Raw genomic sequence first — 17,595 nt, forward strand, 5'->3', positions numbered from 1 at the left:
CGTCAAGCCGGAAATAACGGTCTGGTTGTTGTTGGACAGGAGAAATCACATTTTTGCACTCCGACGTATTATCGCCATGTCAACTACACAGCCTAATTTTACAGTTCTATATTTTGATATTGTGCATGCCACCTGGGCATTAGACAATAGATATATCATGCTTATTTAAATGATGTATACAGTTGTACATAATAATACATAATGTTCTATTTGAACTAAGATTACAATTTTAACACATAATGAAAATGTGCATGAGTTTCAGATGAATTTACAGGTTTCAGTATTCATACTATGTTTACATATGACTCAGTAAAGCCCTGACATTCGGTTCTATTTATTTAATGAATCATAATGTGATGATCGTATCATAAACATTATGGTAATCGACCAGTGGTTGATGTCTCAAACATAATAATAGTGCGTTGAATAGCACTATTATTATGTTTGAGATATCAATCACTGGTCGATGACCATAATGTTTGTATAAACTGTAGGTAACAACTGGTAAAATGTACATCTAGGTCATAAAAAACGTAATATTTTCTTCTCAGCCATGACAATTATCCGTGAGCGAAATCTCCTCCCATCCGTTGTCTGATTGGCCTTTCGCAAAGATTCCTGGGTAGTTAAAGTGTGTGGAATGTCACAGTCAGTGCATTAACTAATGTTAACAAATACAACTTTTGATTTTAATAATGTTTTAGTAAATGCTGAAATTAATATTAACTAAGATTAATAAATGGTGTATGTTATGGAAAATTCAGTATTACTTAATTTCATCGTTTTCCTAACTGTTAATATCATTTAGTCATGTGTTTTCTGTGAGGGTCTCTTACAGCTGAAGGGACATGAGAGAACAAACACAATAACGCCAGATGGGCCAGGAAGATAACAGACACCTGGGGCTCGAGAAAGAGTTTTAGTCAAGGAATACAGGATGTCGTATAATAATAGGGTCCCAGGCCCCCTCCTGATGGAAGCAGGAGATCATTTAGATTGTAAATGAAGGCCTTTTGGCTTCTCAGGGACAAAGAACAGCATGACCTGCCCGGGGGGTAACCAGTCCATACCAGCTTGAGATATAAGATGTCTTTAAGGAAATTTACAGAAACTGGAAAAGGAGGAGTCAAGAATGTCAGAAACCTGTATAAAATGTCTATGTTCATTAAGTCCACTAGGTTATTTTTCTTTTCACATCTGGGTGGCTGCGGATGTAAAAAGAATCCTCAAAGAATAAACCTTTTCTCTTTAAAACAATTTTGCCTCTTGAAAGTTTATTACACTTTGATGCTGTTTCTATTAATCTCTGAAAATTGCTTTTACAGTGTAGAAGTGCAGTTCATTATTAGTTCATGTTAACAAATTTAACTAATGAAACCTTATTGTAAAGTGTTACTGATTTCATGATAGTTAACACTTTAATACATACATAAAATTTATAACATCAACATAGCCTAACTAAACATGAATTCCTCATAATTACCTACTTGATTCTCTTTTTTGTTTGGTAAAGTAAATAATATTTAGTATCATTATTTCCCTATTTTTGTTTGATGTGTTATGCATTCTAATTGTATCAACGTCTTTTCATTGTAATGAAGAGAGGCTCTCTGACCGACTGCTGCTCTCCATCGAGCGAGATATTCCAAATAATGGTGAGGAAGTCATTAAAATATATAAAAACACAACAGTGAGACGGGTACTGCTTTAAATACAGGTGATTTATTTTTTAAATAAATGTTTGTTTTTTTAAAGTGCCCTTTTTGGTCCTTCCGCCCCTGCTCCGGAGGAGGCCTGTGCACGCCACTGACGTGGAGTCCACACGGCCCAGATGTGGACCGGATCTGGGACGACACCATGTTGCTGTCCGGGGAATCATAAGAAAACCACTATAACACTCTCTCAATTCAAAACGCCAACAGCTCTTCCACATCAGCATCCACGCTGTATCTCAAAAAACACTTTTCTCTCGTCCGCCAATCCTCGAGGAACATGTTCAATTAAGGCAGAGCTGCACCTGAGAGAGAGAGAGAGAGAGAGAGAGAGAGAGAGAGAGAGAGAGGGAGAGAGGGATAGAAAAGACGAGAGAGATGCACACACAGGCTCAGACTTAACATGTGGGTTTACCTTATATAGATTACATGGCTACTCAAGGAAAGGTGTTAATTACTTAAGTCACTCAATTAGCACAAATTTGTTTTTTTCTTTGTAACATAAATTCTACACTCAATTCAAGATGCAATGAATGACAATAATTGTGCATCACCACGTAACAGCCAAATTCCATGATTACTGAATTTACACTTGGTTTTGTTATCCAAAGTGTAAATTCAGTAATCATGGAATTGTTTCTAAATTACTATTTGCACCTGGATAATTGAGAGTGATTATAAGTGTGATGATCATCTGCTAAATGAACAACAACGACCACAATTCACTCCTTCAGTCAGTGAAGCTCCCACAGCCGTTCATGAGAGTTTAAATGCTGGGGAATATTCCCATCTTCCCACAGGAGAAGAAGAAGCAAGCAGGAGGAATTACTCCAGGAGAAACTACTGACATACTATTGTAAAGATGGAGATTAAGGAAGAACCCTGTAGAATAAAAGATGAAGATACAGAGGAACAAATAGGTTGGTGTTTTCCTTCATTCTTTAATGACTGATGAGGAACATTAAGATGAAAACTGACATGTGATGATAATACATCTAAAACTAGATACTAGTAGACTCAGTAGTAAACTGAATTTGTGCAAAATTGAACATTTTTGAACAATGTTTATTTTTGTTTCTCATTTACCCTTTAATTAAATTACGGGAATTTAATTTGTTTATTTTAGATCTGATGGAAGTGAATGAAGACAAACAGCATTAGTTTAAAAAAACGCATTATTTCACAAATGAAGACTGAAGAGAATTTCACACAGAAACAAGCTGGAAAATCTGGAGTTGAAGGATCTTTCACCTGCTTTGAGTTTGAAAAGAGGTTTGTATGTAAATCAACCCTGAACAGACACATGATGATTCACACTGGAGAAAGGCCTTATACATGCACTCAGTGTGGAAAGAGTTTCACTTGCAAAGGATACCTAAATGAGCACATGAGAGTTCACACTGGAGAAAAAACGTTCACTTGCTCTCTGTGTGGAAAGAATTTCACTCAGAAAAGCAATCTCAACAGTCATCTGCACCGTCACTCTGGAGTGAGATCATTCAGCTGTGATCAGTGTGATAAAACATTTGTTTTTGTATCAAACTTAAGACAACACATTAAAGTTCATACTGGTGTGAAGCCTCACTTTTGTTCTGTATGTGGAAAGAGTTTTTCCACAACTGGAACATTTAAAAGTGCATGAGCGTATTCATACTGGTGTGAGACCTTATATGTGCTTTGACTGTGGAAAGACCTTCACTTCATCCAGCAACTTAAAATCACACCAAAGAGTTCACACTGGAGAGAAATCGTTCAAGTGTTCACACTGTGGAAAGAGTTTCGCTCGGTCAGGACACCTGAAAGATCATGAGAGAATTCATACTGGAGAGAAGCCGCACCAGTGCTCTTCATGTGGGAAGAGTTTCACCCAATTATCTACTCTACTGAAACATAAGAAAAAGAATTGCCCGAAGGTGTCTAAGTGAGCAAAGTTCACTTCCATAAATAAGCAAAAGATGGAATTACATTTAATACAGTACTTTAATCTAAAATTAGTATTGAAGTTTGATTGTTTGAGAAGGAGAACCGGTTAAAATTGTTGTGAATTGCATTCTAAGTGTTGCATGTTTTGTTTTCCGACACCCGTATTGCTCCTCTGTTGTGTTGCACATGCGCAGTAAACACTGAGTGTTACCTGTATACAAGATGAACTGAACAGTAAAGCAACAATGTGAAAATCCTTGTGTCAGTGTCATCGCTCAAGCAGTGCATGGTCATCTCATACAGATGTACAAGAATAATAGTTCAGAAAACTAGTTTGTCGCCATAAAACACTATAATTTATGAAGGGATGTGTTTTGTTTCTTTGTGGTTTAGTTATTTTCATTTTTGAAACAATGGCAACAATAGTCTATCAAGTATCATTCATATCACAAACAACTTGTTTTTAGTCTCGCTGTTTATAGGTGATGCATTGAGAACATATTGAAGACTTTATTTGATTGAATCACTCTCTGCACATTGTTAAAATGTAAGAAATAAAAATGAACAGAACTTGTGATTTATTTAGGTATAATAATTTAATTTAGTTTTCATTAAATCAAGGGGTTTAACATTGTATTCAGCATTGCTAATGAACCAGTAGTAGTAACAACTCAGAGTCAAATTTTAGTCTTTAGTGTGTCAAAATTCTAAGAATGACATAATTCTACTCTTATTCCTAAACTTAAGAATAAGTGTGAATCATAAAGGTTTCTAAGTGTTAAGACTAGGTCTCAGCTCCTACATTATTTAAGAGCACTGGAGAGGGATCCTAACCTAGTTAAGAGTAAAGATGGCAGCAGAGAGGAGGAGAACACACACTTTCCAACAACCAGTAATAGTAAACACTTATTCTGTTGAATGAAATGGCACCAATGGTTTTTCTATGTATATTTAAAGAGGCGATTCCTCTCATATTATGGACCCCGAGATGAGGGAACGAGTATTGCGTAAGGCTAGCTTACGCTATGGGAAAACGTCTCTGGTTACTCATGTAACCGTAGTTCCCTGAGAGGAGGGAACGAGACATTACGTATGGGGAAATCCATTTTCCTCGAAATGCTGAAGCCTGATTTGAATAACTCTTTTGCTTGCAAATAGCCAATGGCGCCTCACCTGATTGGCTGACAGCCTCCAATATAGGTGACATCAGGTGGCAAAAAAACCCTCAGACTCTTTCGACTGAATGAGAGCTATTGAGGCTGAAGGCTTTTCACATGGCAGTCATGTCTACAAACATGTTGGTACTTTTAGAACATTGCCGGCTTATGAACGCGGGCATAATATAAGGGGCCACATAACAGTTAATGTGAATATTATCAACCGCAGCTATTACTGCAGTAACTTGTCGCTGTCTATACGACCTGGTTGAAACCATGGTAGAAACAGGCAGGAAACGGGGCGTGTCCTCAGGCGATTTAGTCACCCAATGGCTGCTCAACTCTCTCCTCCTGCACTGACAGGCAGGAGGAGAGAGTTGACAGATGTGGTGCGAACGAGGGAATGTCCAGGTTATAAAATCTCGGAAACGTGTTGTGAGATGACCAGCCCGCTGCGAGACAAATGTCCTAAATAGACATGCCTTTTGCCCAACCCCATGATGACGCCAAACTCCTAGTGGAGTGGGCGCGCACCCCTATCAGACAATCTGTTCCTCGGGAAGCATAAGCTAGTTGCACAGCTTCCACAATACAGTGTGATAGCCTCTGCTTCGACAGTGCGCTGCCTTTCTTGACGCCCGCATAGCAGACGAAAAGCTGCTCTGAAGCTCGAAACTGGCTAGTCCTGCTCACATAAGCATGTAGCGCTTGCACAGGGCACAAAGTGCACCTTTGACACTGAATTGGTGTCTAGTTCAGTGGGACAAAATGCTTGAATTGTAATCACCTGGGCTCTGAACGTTGTTGAGAGCACCTTCGGTGTCTAGCCGCGTCTGGGTATGAGTCTGACCATGCAATCATCCGGTCCGAACTGCATACATTCACTGTTCACTGACAGGGCATGCAAGTCTCCCACTCGTTTCCCGTAGGCTAGCGCGGAACTCTCTTAACTGAACTCTCTTAACTGAGAGCACTTTAAGGTCGCTAGATTCGGCTGGCTCGAAGGGTGGGTCGAAGAGTGCACTGAGCACTAACGATAGGTCCCAAACTGGCATCTGGCGAAGGCAGGGAGGATTTAGCTGCCTCGCCCCCCGGAGAAAGCTCGTTATCAGGGGGTTTTTCCCCACCGAATGGCCATCTAGCATGTCACGAAAGGCGGCGATAGTGGCTACGTAGACTTTCACTGTAGACGGAGAGCTGCCAGCGTCCAGACATTCCAGCAGGAAGGTCAGAATAATGGAAATATCACAACCTTTGGGTTCTTCCCGTCTGCCAATACACCAGTTAGCAAACACCTTCCATTTCAGAGCGTATAAGCACCTCATCGAAGAGGCTCTAGCTTCTGCTATTGTCTGCAGCACTCGCTGTGATATTCCGCATTGATCTGCCACACATGTAGGTCCCACAGCTCTGGGCTGGGGTGCCATATGGTGCCCCTCACCTGGGATAAAAGGTCCCTTCTCGGCGGGACTCGGCATGGGGGGAGCTGCGACATGTTCACTAATTCCGGGAACCACGACTGGTTGGGCCACTTGGGCGCTATTAGAATCAACGCACATCTCTCTTCCCTGATCTTTTGCAGCACTAGCAGCATTAATTTGACCGGGGGAAATGCATACTTCCGCCCTTTGGGCCAGCGGTTCGACAGCACGTCCCCTCCCAGGGGAGCTATTGTCAGCGAGAAGAACAGTGGGCAGTGGGAGTTCTCCTCTGAAGCAAAGAGGTCGATCTCCGCTTTGCCAAAGAGATTCCAGATCATATTTATAGTTTGCGGGTGTAGCCTCCACTCTCCGTGTACAATGCCGTCCCTGGACAGCATGTCCGCGTCGCAATTCAAACTGCCCAGTACGTGCGCTGCTCGGATCGAAAAAAGTACCCGATCCGTCCACAAGAGCAGCTGCCTCGCTAAGCCATGCAGGGACCGCGAGCGCAACCCTCCCTGGCGATTGATGTATGCCACCACCGCCATGTTGTCCGTTCTAATGAGAACATGATGGTCCTTCACGAACGGACCTGTCTGACCACTCTGCCCATAGCAGCACCCTGTTCGTACATGGTCGTGCCGGACCAAGGTGCCAGAGTCTCGAGACATGAACGCATATGATAAGGCGTTCTGTCCCCGCTCTCCACACCTGCGGATGCACTCGGCTTTGCAACCAGTGTTGCAGCGGTCTCATGTGCAGCAAGCCCAATCTGCAGACGGAGGCTGCGGCTGCCATCAGACCCAGTAGCCTCTGAAACGTTTTTAAGGGGACAGCTCTGCCTTGAACGAAGAGGGCTAGAGTATTGTGAATGGATTGGATCCTCGGCTCTGATAAGCGTGCGATCATCGTGCGCGAGTCCAGAACCATACCCAGGAATGTGATTGACTGGCTCGGCTGAAGCATGCTGTTCTGTATGTCCACAGACAGTCCCAGGCATGTCAGATTAGCGAGGAGTCTGCACCTGTGTTCCTCGAGAGCGCCTCTCGATTGAGTGATGACTAGCCAGTCGTTGAGATAGTTCAGTATGTGCATCCCACTGAGCTTCAGGGGTGCGAGTGCTGCATTCATGCACATTGTAAATACACGGGGGGGGCAGAGCCAGCCCGAACGGCAACACTTTGAATTGGTATGCGACATGCAAACTTCTAATGCAAAACGCAGAAAGCGCCTGTGATGCGGGGCTATCTGAATGTGAAAGTACGCATCCTTCACATCTACTGCGATGAAGTAATCCTCGGGCTGAATATGCGCGAGGATTTGCTTCACCGTAATCATCTTGAACGCGCGTTTCGCGAGTGCTTTGTTCAGTAATCTCAGGTCTAAGATATACCTCCATCCTTTTTCAGGACTAGAAAATAGCGGCTGTAAAACCCGCGATTTCTCTGTTCCCCGGGCACTATCTCTAATGCTTTTTTGGCCAGGAGAGAGGAGATTTCTGCCCGTAGCAGTGGGGTGCTCTGTTCTGATACTTCTGACATAATCACGCCGCCGAAGCAGGGTGGTCTGGATCAGGAACGCTGCCCCTTCTTGTCCGCCGGCCGCCCTTGGCTGCTAGAGGCCTGTTTTGTGCCGAAACGGGTTTCCTGAATTGCCTCTGGCGAAGCGCCGGTTCAGGCCCCGACCATCCACTTCCTAGACGGCTGTTCTTTGGGAGCTGCCCAGTCCAGCTCCAAGTCCGCTACTGCCTCCGTAAGGATAGCCATGAGCTCCGCGTCCAGCAAGGTCGGGGTGGCTTCTGAAGGAGCCTCAGACCATGCTCCCGGGTCGGAGGCGCTCGTGGACATGGCGTCGTCCTCACCATACCCGAAAGAGACCATTTCCCATGCTTCCTTCGGAGGGCGGTAACTAGCCTCAGGTGAGAGGTTCATTGACAGAGCGTGTAACGGCCAGCCTTGAACGAAGGATCTTGATAGGGAGTTCCTCACAGGCTCGACAACTTGATCCTTCGAGTGCCGCCTCCGCGTGGGCTCGACCCAGACACAGCACACACTGCTCGTGTGCGTCCGGGAAGTCGATAGGACCACCACACATGCGGCAAAGAGACATTTTTTCTTCGTTTTTAAGCAAAATCCGCCGGAACGCGAGAGGGGATAATCCACTTTGTCCACTCGGTTTGCGTGAATCCACGGCGAAACCAGGCTCCAGGTGAAGAAGAAAGATTCTGAGGCCATTGGCTATTTGCAAGCAAAAGAGTTTTTCAAATCAGGCTTCAGCATTTCGAGGAAAATGGATTTCTCCATACGTAATGTCGAGGGACCGACTTGATAAGGTAACTCCTTTTCTCGAGAATACTGAAGCAAATTTTTAAAATGCACTGGGGCAACTGCATAAGCCTATGGCAAGGCGGCTCTGACGCGCGAACCAATCGGGTCACTTCGCGCCCTGAATGGGCGTGGCTTACATCTAAATAAACACAGAACCAGCCATAGGAATCAGGTTTTAAATCGACTTACGATGCGTGTCCACTACAGCAGCAAAACTCTGCGCAGTGCCGCTGGCAACGCTATAACGTCTCTGCTTTGGGGTGTATCTGTTGCGAGTGTGTTTAATCTACGTTTTTTTCAACACACACACAGTATAATCATCAGAGATGCACGCGATTACATTTAGAAATAGACAAGTTTTGTTTCCAAATGCACCAAGCAAAGATATCCTTTCAATTTTATAAACTTTTATAAAGCCAGCCAATATAATCACAATGAACACATCTAAAATAAAATATTTAACATATATATAACAACTGCAAAGCCAATTCGTAAACAAAACTATTTACGTACTAAATCCAGCAATAACACCGGCACAATCTGCATATTTTTTAACTCTCAAAACAGACGTCACATCCCGAAACCTCACAGCAATTGGCTGCCGACAGCGTTTTTTGCTTGATATTTGCATAAAGTCGAGAACTTCCCAACCTTTTGACGCTCTCGGTTGCTCTCAATGCTTTCTCCGGTGTGCTGTCAATCCCAAAATGCACTGCGCGAGCGTAAAGCTCAACTTCCATAGGAATGAGTTGAAAACGCTCGCTCCGCTCCGCTCGCTCCGTGCCAGTGGACACGCACCGTGAAGCGATCCCCTGATCGAAGCACAGTAGCACGGCGGGTTATGCAATACTCGTTCCCTCATCTCAGGGAACCGAGGTTACGTTAGTAACCAAGACATTCTTTTTTGAGAGGTCTCTCGTATTGCGTAAGGCTAGCTTACGCTATGGGAACCCCCTTCAAAATGCTGTGCGTGCTTAAAACTTTGCTCCACACTATAGCCCAGGGCAGGATGCCTGAGGCTCATAGAAGAGTAAAGTTAAGAATCCTAATAGAAGCCAGTCCAGTTACGGGCTTCGTATAGGGAACCAAGGAATGGGCCAAAAAAAAAAAAAAAAAACTTTATGCCATAGTTCGATTCACTTGTACACAAAATCTGCTCAAAATAAGTTAATTTTCATTACTTTTTTGGACAAAATTGTTTGTCAAAATATAACATATATAACCATATAGCTAATGTAAGAGCCTAAAATACCTTAACACTAGAAGTGCCAGAATTCCATAACTACTAGAACTGCCGCAAGCGGCCATTTTGACCGCTAGATTGGCTTCGTATAGGGAACCAAGGAATGGGCCAAAAAAAAAAAAAAAAACTTTATGCCATAGTTCGATTCACTTGTACACAAAATCTGCTCAAAATAAATTAATTTTCATTACTTTTTTGGACATAATTGTTTGTCAAAATATAACATATATAACCATATAGTTAATGTAAGAGCCTAAAATACCTTAACACTAGAAGTGCCAGAATTCCATAACTACTAGAACTGCCGCAAGCGGCCATTTTGACCGCTAGATTCCAAACTCTATATCTTTAAAGGAACCGTATGTAAGAAATGTATTTCAATTAATCATAAAATGGCCCTGATATGTCACTAGACATTAAGAAATCATGTTCATTTCAAATACTTATATCACTGACAACAGTAGTCCGGCCAGGATATTGTCATTTAAAAGTGAAGTTGCAGCCCTCAACTGATGTTGATGTTGTCATGTTGTGTTTTGGCCTGATGCTCCACCCTCCACCTATCTATCAATCACGAAGTCAGTAGTGTTTCGGCATCCGGGTTGCCAGCTCTGCTCTAGTTACCACAGCTGCAGCTACAAACATGTCGGATAAAAAATGTCTAATGTTACAAAACCTAAAAGACCTCGTTATGAATCCGAAATACGTTGTGATAAAGTAAGAAAAAAAACGTACTGTGTAGGACTTGTCACTTGCCATTGGAAGCTCCTTGTAGCAGCCTACGTTCCTGCTGGATCCTGCAGCCTAACTGGCAACCTCGAGTCAGGGGGGAGGGGGAGGGGATACACCGCTCTACAGTAATTTGAAAGTGATTGCAGTACCAGTTTTAGCCACAATCTTACATACGGTTCCTTTAATGATAAATACCCAATTGAGAGATTAATGCATTTATTGTATTAGGATATCTTTTAAAAACAAAACAACACAAAACTGTACATTTAAACCAGTTTAATTATACATTTATAAATAAATAATATCCGTAGATGTCCTGAACAAAATGACGGAGTAGCCTATATGTTTTCATGTTTCCACTGTTCGATCGCGCCCGCGCCTTACACACACACACACCCCATATTCCAGTATTGCAATCTTGACATTGCAGCCTGTTCATTATAGCCATAATAAAATATAATAATAAAATAGTCAACCTAACATATAAAAATTCCACTGCTCTGTTTATATAGTCAGTAGCCTAGTACAGTTTGTACCATTTTGCGCATGTGAAGAGGGCGATTTTTTCCGTCGATATTGGAACGTGAGTGAAGTACAAAGCCTATAATAAAGAATAGTTTACCATCCAAATACATCGCAAATGTTGAAACATTTTGATTCTAATTAGAGAGTTACGTGAGCCCAACGCCGCTTACTTTCACTTTCGCTTATAAAGTATTTAATTTTGGCTTGTTTATAGTTTTTTTTTTCTTTTCTTGTTCTGTTCTGAATATCATTACATTTAAATGATTTGTTGTGGAATATGTTTTTTGTATTTTTTACCACATATTCTTGTTGTGTACATTGGTTTATGTATAATAATACCGCGAAAGTCAGTGCGGTCAATATGACCGTCTATGGATGAAATAGGTAAATATGTTCATTTGTTTTTTGCCTTATGTGTAATTTATATGAAAAACATTTTAAATGAAAATACAGACACTTTTAGGAAAAGTCAGGTACCAGCAGGATTTTTTTTTTTTTTTTTTACAAAGTTATTGCAGATATAAAATTCAAAATGGTCAAAATGACTGCCATGGCACTTCTAGTGTTAAACCTTATTTCATAAATAGATAGCAGCTGTAGAACAAGTATCAATTTCATCTTCTCCTCAGTGATGTGTTTGTCGAGTCCATATTATGAGAGGAATCGCCTCTTCAAATATACATAAAAAAACAATTGGTGCCAAGTGTTTACTACTACTGGTTCATTAGCAATGCTGAATACAATGTTAAACCCCTTGATTTAATGAAAACTAAATTAAATCTATTCATTATACCTAAATAAATCACAAGTTCTGGTCATTTTTTATTTCTTACATTTTAACAATATGCAGAGAGTGATTCAATCAAATAAAGTCTTCAATATGTTCTCAATGCATTACCTATAAACAGCGAGACTAAAAACAAGTTGTTTGTGATATGAATGATACTTACAAAAATGAAAATAATTAAACCACAAAGAAACAAAACACATCTGTTCAGAAATTATAGTGTTTTATAGCAACACACTAGTTTTCTGAACTATTATTCTTGTACATCTGTATGAGATGACCATGCACTGCTTGAGCGATGACACTGACACAAGTATTTTCACATTGTTGCTTTACTGTTCAGTTAATCTTGTATACAGGTAACACTCAGTGTTTACTGCGCATGTGCAACACAACAGAGGATCAATACGGGTGTCGGAAGATCAAAACATGCAACACTTAGAATACAATTCACAACCATTTTAACCAGTTCCCCTTATCGAACAATCAAACTTCAATACTAATTTTAGATTAAAGTACTGCATTAAATGTAATTCCATCTTTTGCTTATTTACAAGTTATGGAAGTGAACTTTGCTCACTTAAACACCTTCGGGCAATGCTTTTTCTTATGTTTCAGTAGAGTACATAATTGGATAAAACTCTTTCCACACTCAGAGCAGGTTAAAGATCCTTCGACTCCAGATTTTCCAGCTTGTTACTGTGTGAAATTCTCTTCAGTCTTTGAAACGACTGCATTTCCATCTTCCATTTTAACCTTCCTACTAATTTTAGATTAAATTACTGTATTAAAGGTAATTCCATCTTTTGCTTAGTCTGAATATCAAATTAATTACAAGTCATGGATCTAAACTTTGATCACTTACACACCTTCGGGCAATGCTTTTTCTTATGTTTCTGTAGATTTGATAAGTGGTTGAAACTCTTCTCACATGAAGAGCACTGGTGCGGTTTCTCTCCAGTATGAACTTTTTCATGATCTTTCATGTTTCCTGACCGAGCGAAACTCTTTCCACAGTGTGAACACTTGTACTGTTTCTCTCCAGTGTGAACCATCTCATGAGCTTTCAAGGAATCTGACCGAGCGAAACACCTTCCACAGTGTGAGCACTTGTACGGTTTCTCTCCAGTATGAATTCTCTGGTGTTGTATTAAGTTGCTGGATGAAGTGCAGCTCTTTCCACAGTCAAAGCACACATAAGGTTTCACACCAGTATGAATACGCTCATGCACTTTTAAATGTTCCAGTTGTGAAAAACTCTTTCCACATACAGAACAAAAGTGAGGCTTCACACCAGCATGAACTTTAAGGTGTTTTTGTAAGGCTGATGCCACGACAAATGTTTTATCACACTGATCACAGCTGAATCGTCTCAATCCAGAGTGAGAGACCAGATGATCATTTAGAGTATGTTTATAAGTGAAACTCTTTCCACACTGAGTGCATGTATAAGGCCTTTCTCCAGTGTGAATCTTCATGTGTCTGTTCAGATATGATTTATATATGAAACTCTTTCCACACTCAGAGCAGGTTAAAGATCCTTCGACTCCAGATTTTCCAGCTTGTTTCTGTGTGAAATTCTCTTCAGTCTTTGAAACGACTGCATTTCCATTTTCATTTGTGAAATAATGAGGTTTTTGAAACTGATGCAGTTTGTCTTCATTCACTTCCATCAGGTCTAAAATAAAATAAAAAAATTCCCATAATTTAATAAAAGGATAAATGAGAAACAAAAATAAACATTGTTCAAAATCTCAATTAAGCACAAATACAATTTACTACTGAGTCTACTAGTATCTAGTTTTAAATGTTATTTTTATGTCAGTTTTCATCTTAATGTTCTTCATCAGTGATTAAAGAGAATGAAGGAAAACACCAACCTATTTGTTCCTCTGTATCTTCATCTTTTATTCTGCAGGATTCTTCCTTAATCTCCATCTTTACAATAGTATGTCAGTAGTTTCTCCTGGAGTAATTCCTCCTGCTTGCTTCTTCTTCTCCTGTGGGAAGATGGGAATATTCCCCAGCATTTAAACTCTCATGAACGGCTGTGGGAGCTTCACTGACTGAAGGAGTGAATTGTGGTCGTTGTTGCTCATTTAGCAGATGATCATCACACTTACAATCACTCTCAATTATTCAGGTGCAAATAGTCGTTTAGAAACAATTCCAGGATTACTGAATTTACACTTTGAGCTTCATATCAAGCCCAAAGTTTAAATTCAGTAATCATGGAATTTGGCTGTTACGCGGTGATGCACAATTATTGTCATTCATTGCATCTTGAATTGGTATAGAATTTATGTTACGAAGAAAAAGCCTCGAGGATTGGCGTTCTTTGAGATACAGCGTGGATGCTGATGTGGAAGAGAGATGCTGTTGGCGTTTTGTATTGAGAGAGTGTTTTTCTTATGATTCCCCGGACAGCAACATGGTGTCGGCCCAGATCCGGTCCACATCTTGGCCGTGTGGACTCCAGGTCTACCACATCTGGGCCGGATCTGGGCCGATGTTGCTGTCTGAGTCTTGATCTGTAAATTGTATATTTTATTGTAAAGTTACCTTATTTTGACTTTGTCCCTCATGTTCCAGCTTAAGTAAGTTCAGTGATGTTTTATTCCCATTGTAAAAATCATTATGATTTGAATTGTTCAACTGAAGATGTACAAATTAAAAACAAAATCAGGGATTCCCAAATTAGCAAAATACAGGTTATTATTCAGTCTACTAGTATCTAGTTTTAGATGTTATTGATTGTCATTGATTCACAAAATATAAAAATGTATTGATTTTAAAGAAGTAAAACATCAATATATTTATTCAGTGACAGGGAAGTATAAAATAAAAATCCTTTTACTAAAGTTTGATTAGAGCCCTGGGTAGGATGAGTAGGTGTTAGTGGCCGATGGTCTGGAGCCTTAAGTCAGCTTGGAGTATGGAGCCTTAAAGGATTAGTTCACTTTCAAAAGATTTTTTTGCTGATAATTTACTCACCCCGATGTCATCCAAGATGTCCATGTCTTTCTTTCTTCAGTCGAAAAGAAATTAAGGTTTTTGAGGAATTTTCTACACAGAATGGACTTCAATGGCAACCAACTATTCAAATGTTCAAAGAAGGTTCAAATGTCCGTCTCAGTGCAGCTTTAAAGTCTCGACACGATCCCAGTCGAGAAATTAGGGTCTTATCTCGCAAAACGAGTCATTTTCACAAAAAAAAAATAGCTTAAATACTCACAGTGAGTAATGGTGAAAAAAGACAATGTTTCCTTTAAAAATGTAAGATATGTTTACAAATACATGCATGGAGCTTAAATATACTGTGGACTAAGTATCAAAGTAATTTTCATTGTGCCCACATTGAGAAATGTTTTCATTCAAAGTTAGCTTGTGTTGGCTATAGTTTGCATGTGTTTTGTGGCACTGTACCATTTAAGCCTATATTTAAAAAAAAAAGTTAATTTATGAAAATAATCTTCTTTACAAAACAATTTATGATGTATTTATTTGTAAATTGATGTAAAATGTATCACAAAACATTTATTGTTTGCAGTTCACATGCTCAATTCTTTGGCAGTCTGATCTAGAGATTAGCTTTGAACTCAAGCTCATAAAACTCGTCTTTCCATTTAAAGGAAAATGATATAAAATGATAAAGTACTATTTGTTCATACACAAAAAACAATACATGTATCTCTTATTTAACATAATATCAATGTAGTTACCAAAGAAATGGCTGAAAATTGCAGAAATGTGTTGATTTCTGAAGGGTCCTGAAACACCAGAGTTTTGGGGTGACTCTGTGTGAGTCCCCAGAGACAGCGTGCACATGGGTGGGGTTAACTCAACATTGCCAAATGTGATTGGTATGGAATAAAAAATGCCAGGGAAGTAACAAATCACTGGATGGGTAAAATAATGGGCAGCATAAAATATTATTTTCTCTTTTTTTAATTTGACTTCAGAGTTGAAAGTGGGCTTAAAGGGTACACTTACACTATACAGTTAACGATAGAGATAGACTAGTAGAATTCACACCACCACAACTATAACGATAACGATATAGAGGCACTATATAATTGGAATCACTTTCAGAATGTTTTTTTTTTTTTTTGTCTACAATCTGAAAAAATATTGAGAAGTATTAATGGAGATGAGATCATTATGCCAGGCTAGCAAACAGTGAAACATAAAATTACCTCAGGTATCAGCAACATTGTCTTAATTCCTTTGTTGCAGTGAAAAAGACTTGTTTTTACTCCACTATTAGATTAGATTGATTACACTATATTCACTTGAAAAATAGCCTGCTGTGGACATCTGCTGGTTAAAATTGTGTAAACGCAACAAGAACAGCAAAAACATGTTCAGTGACATGTTGTACACAATTTGAAACCGCACCGTGCAAGCTTATAATAAACAGACCGTTATTATTCGTTGGTGTGGATGCAAATATAACTTTAGTTATCGTTCTTGGTGTGAATTGGCCTTAACTGCGCTTTTTTTCATCATTGGTAGTAAATGATGGTGTTGGTGGTAATAGACAAGAAATGTAGTTTTACATCATCATGCTGATAACGTTTCTTTAGACATTCAGCAATCCTGCAGCGTGAACCAAAAAAAAAAAAAAAGATGGAGAATCAAGGCAATAAAACAATTAACTTTTTACTTAAAGGGGACCTATTATACAAAATTCACTTTTGCATGCTGTTTGGACATAAATGTGTGTTGGCAGTGTGTGTACACAACCACCCAATAGTGATACAAATCCACTCACTCCTTTTTTATTAATCCCCATAAATCATCAGTAGTGTCTCCCAACGACCTGTTTTCAGAATGCTGTTTTAGTGACGTCACTACAGCACAGGCCCCGCCCACGAGTGTTGACGAGTGCTGCTGCACTGAGGAGAATGTCTCCCAAGCGTTGTAGGTGTTGTGTGGCTGGATGTATTAATCCACATAGCTCTCTCTATTTACTCCCGAAATCTGAGGCAGCCGCTGAAGACGAGGTGGAATTATTTTGTTTTTAAAGAAAATGCTCCCTCAACTCTACCGAAATTCATTTATGTACTTGCGCACTTCTTATACTGTGTTTACTCCGCTCTTACGGTGATTTTCTGGAGTAAAACTGACGCTTCATCTTTTGTGTTATGTACAATAAACCTTCATATAAACTCATCAGTATATGTTTGATCATCATTCGGCCCTGGTCCGAAACAGCAGACTTGTAGGCTATTAATAGTGGATACATACAACCAGATGACAAATATGTTATAACCGTAATTAAACTACTAAACTATACCTGTTCCATCTCCATACAGCACTCTGACTCTGTAGGCATTATTGTCCGACTCCGGGTCAAAATGAACACCGTTACTGAGAGTTTCTGATATTATCATCATTCCGTGAGATGAAATTGTCCTGAGAGACTGAGCGCGAGCTCATGAAGCTCCGCCCCCCTGTGCCGTGCAGCAGCAGCTTATTTGCATTTAAAGGGCACACACTAAAACAGCGCGTTTTTCTGAGCCCCCAAAAATGACAATTTAAACATGCTGTAAAAAATGATCTGTTGGGTATTTTGAGCTAAAACTTCACATACACACTCTGAGGACATCAGAGACTTATTTTACATCTTGTGAAAAGGGGCATAATAGGTCCCCTTTAAACCAATGAATATTAAAAGTTCACTCTCTTTGCCACTAGATGCCGAGCATGTGCATTTAATTCAGGGTTCATAACTAATTTCCATTGTTAATGTCTGCTTATATGAA

General features: G+C 40.1%; 1 protein-coding gene across 4 annotated transcripts in view; it reads left to right on the forward strand.

Moving 5' to 3' along the window:
* LOC309478154 (uncharacterized protein) overlaps positions 1 to 17,595 on the forward strand; it is a 59,892-nt gene that overhangs the window by 15,560 nt on the left and 26,737 nt on the right. The window contains exon 1 of one of the 4 annotated variants that reach the window (XM_082141741.1): positions 2,536 to 2,632. The exons of 2 other annotated variants lie outside the window; for them this stretch is intronic. In XM_082141741.1, the coding sequence (XP_081997867.1) occupies positions 2,575 to 2,632 (58 nt within the window). In that variant the 5' untranslated portion in view covers positions 2,536 to 2,574. Of the gene's footprint in view, positions 1 to 2,535; positions 2,633 to 17,595 lie in introns of those variants that run through there. One more of the 4 variants, XM_082141737.1, reaches the window with a different exon arrangement.

Source organism: Leuciscus leuciscus (genome assembly GCF_965113295.1).
Source record: "Leuciscus leuciscus genome assembly, chromosome: 16".
Lineage (NCBI taxonomy): Eukaryota > Metazoa > Chordata > Actinopteri > Cypriniformes > Leuciscidae > Leuciscus > Leuciscus leuciscus.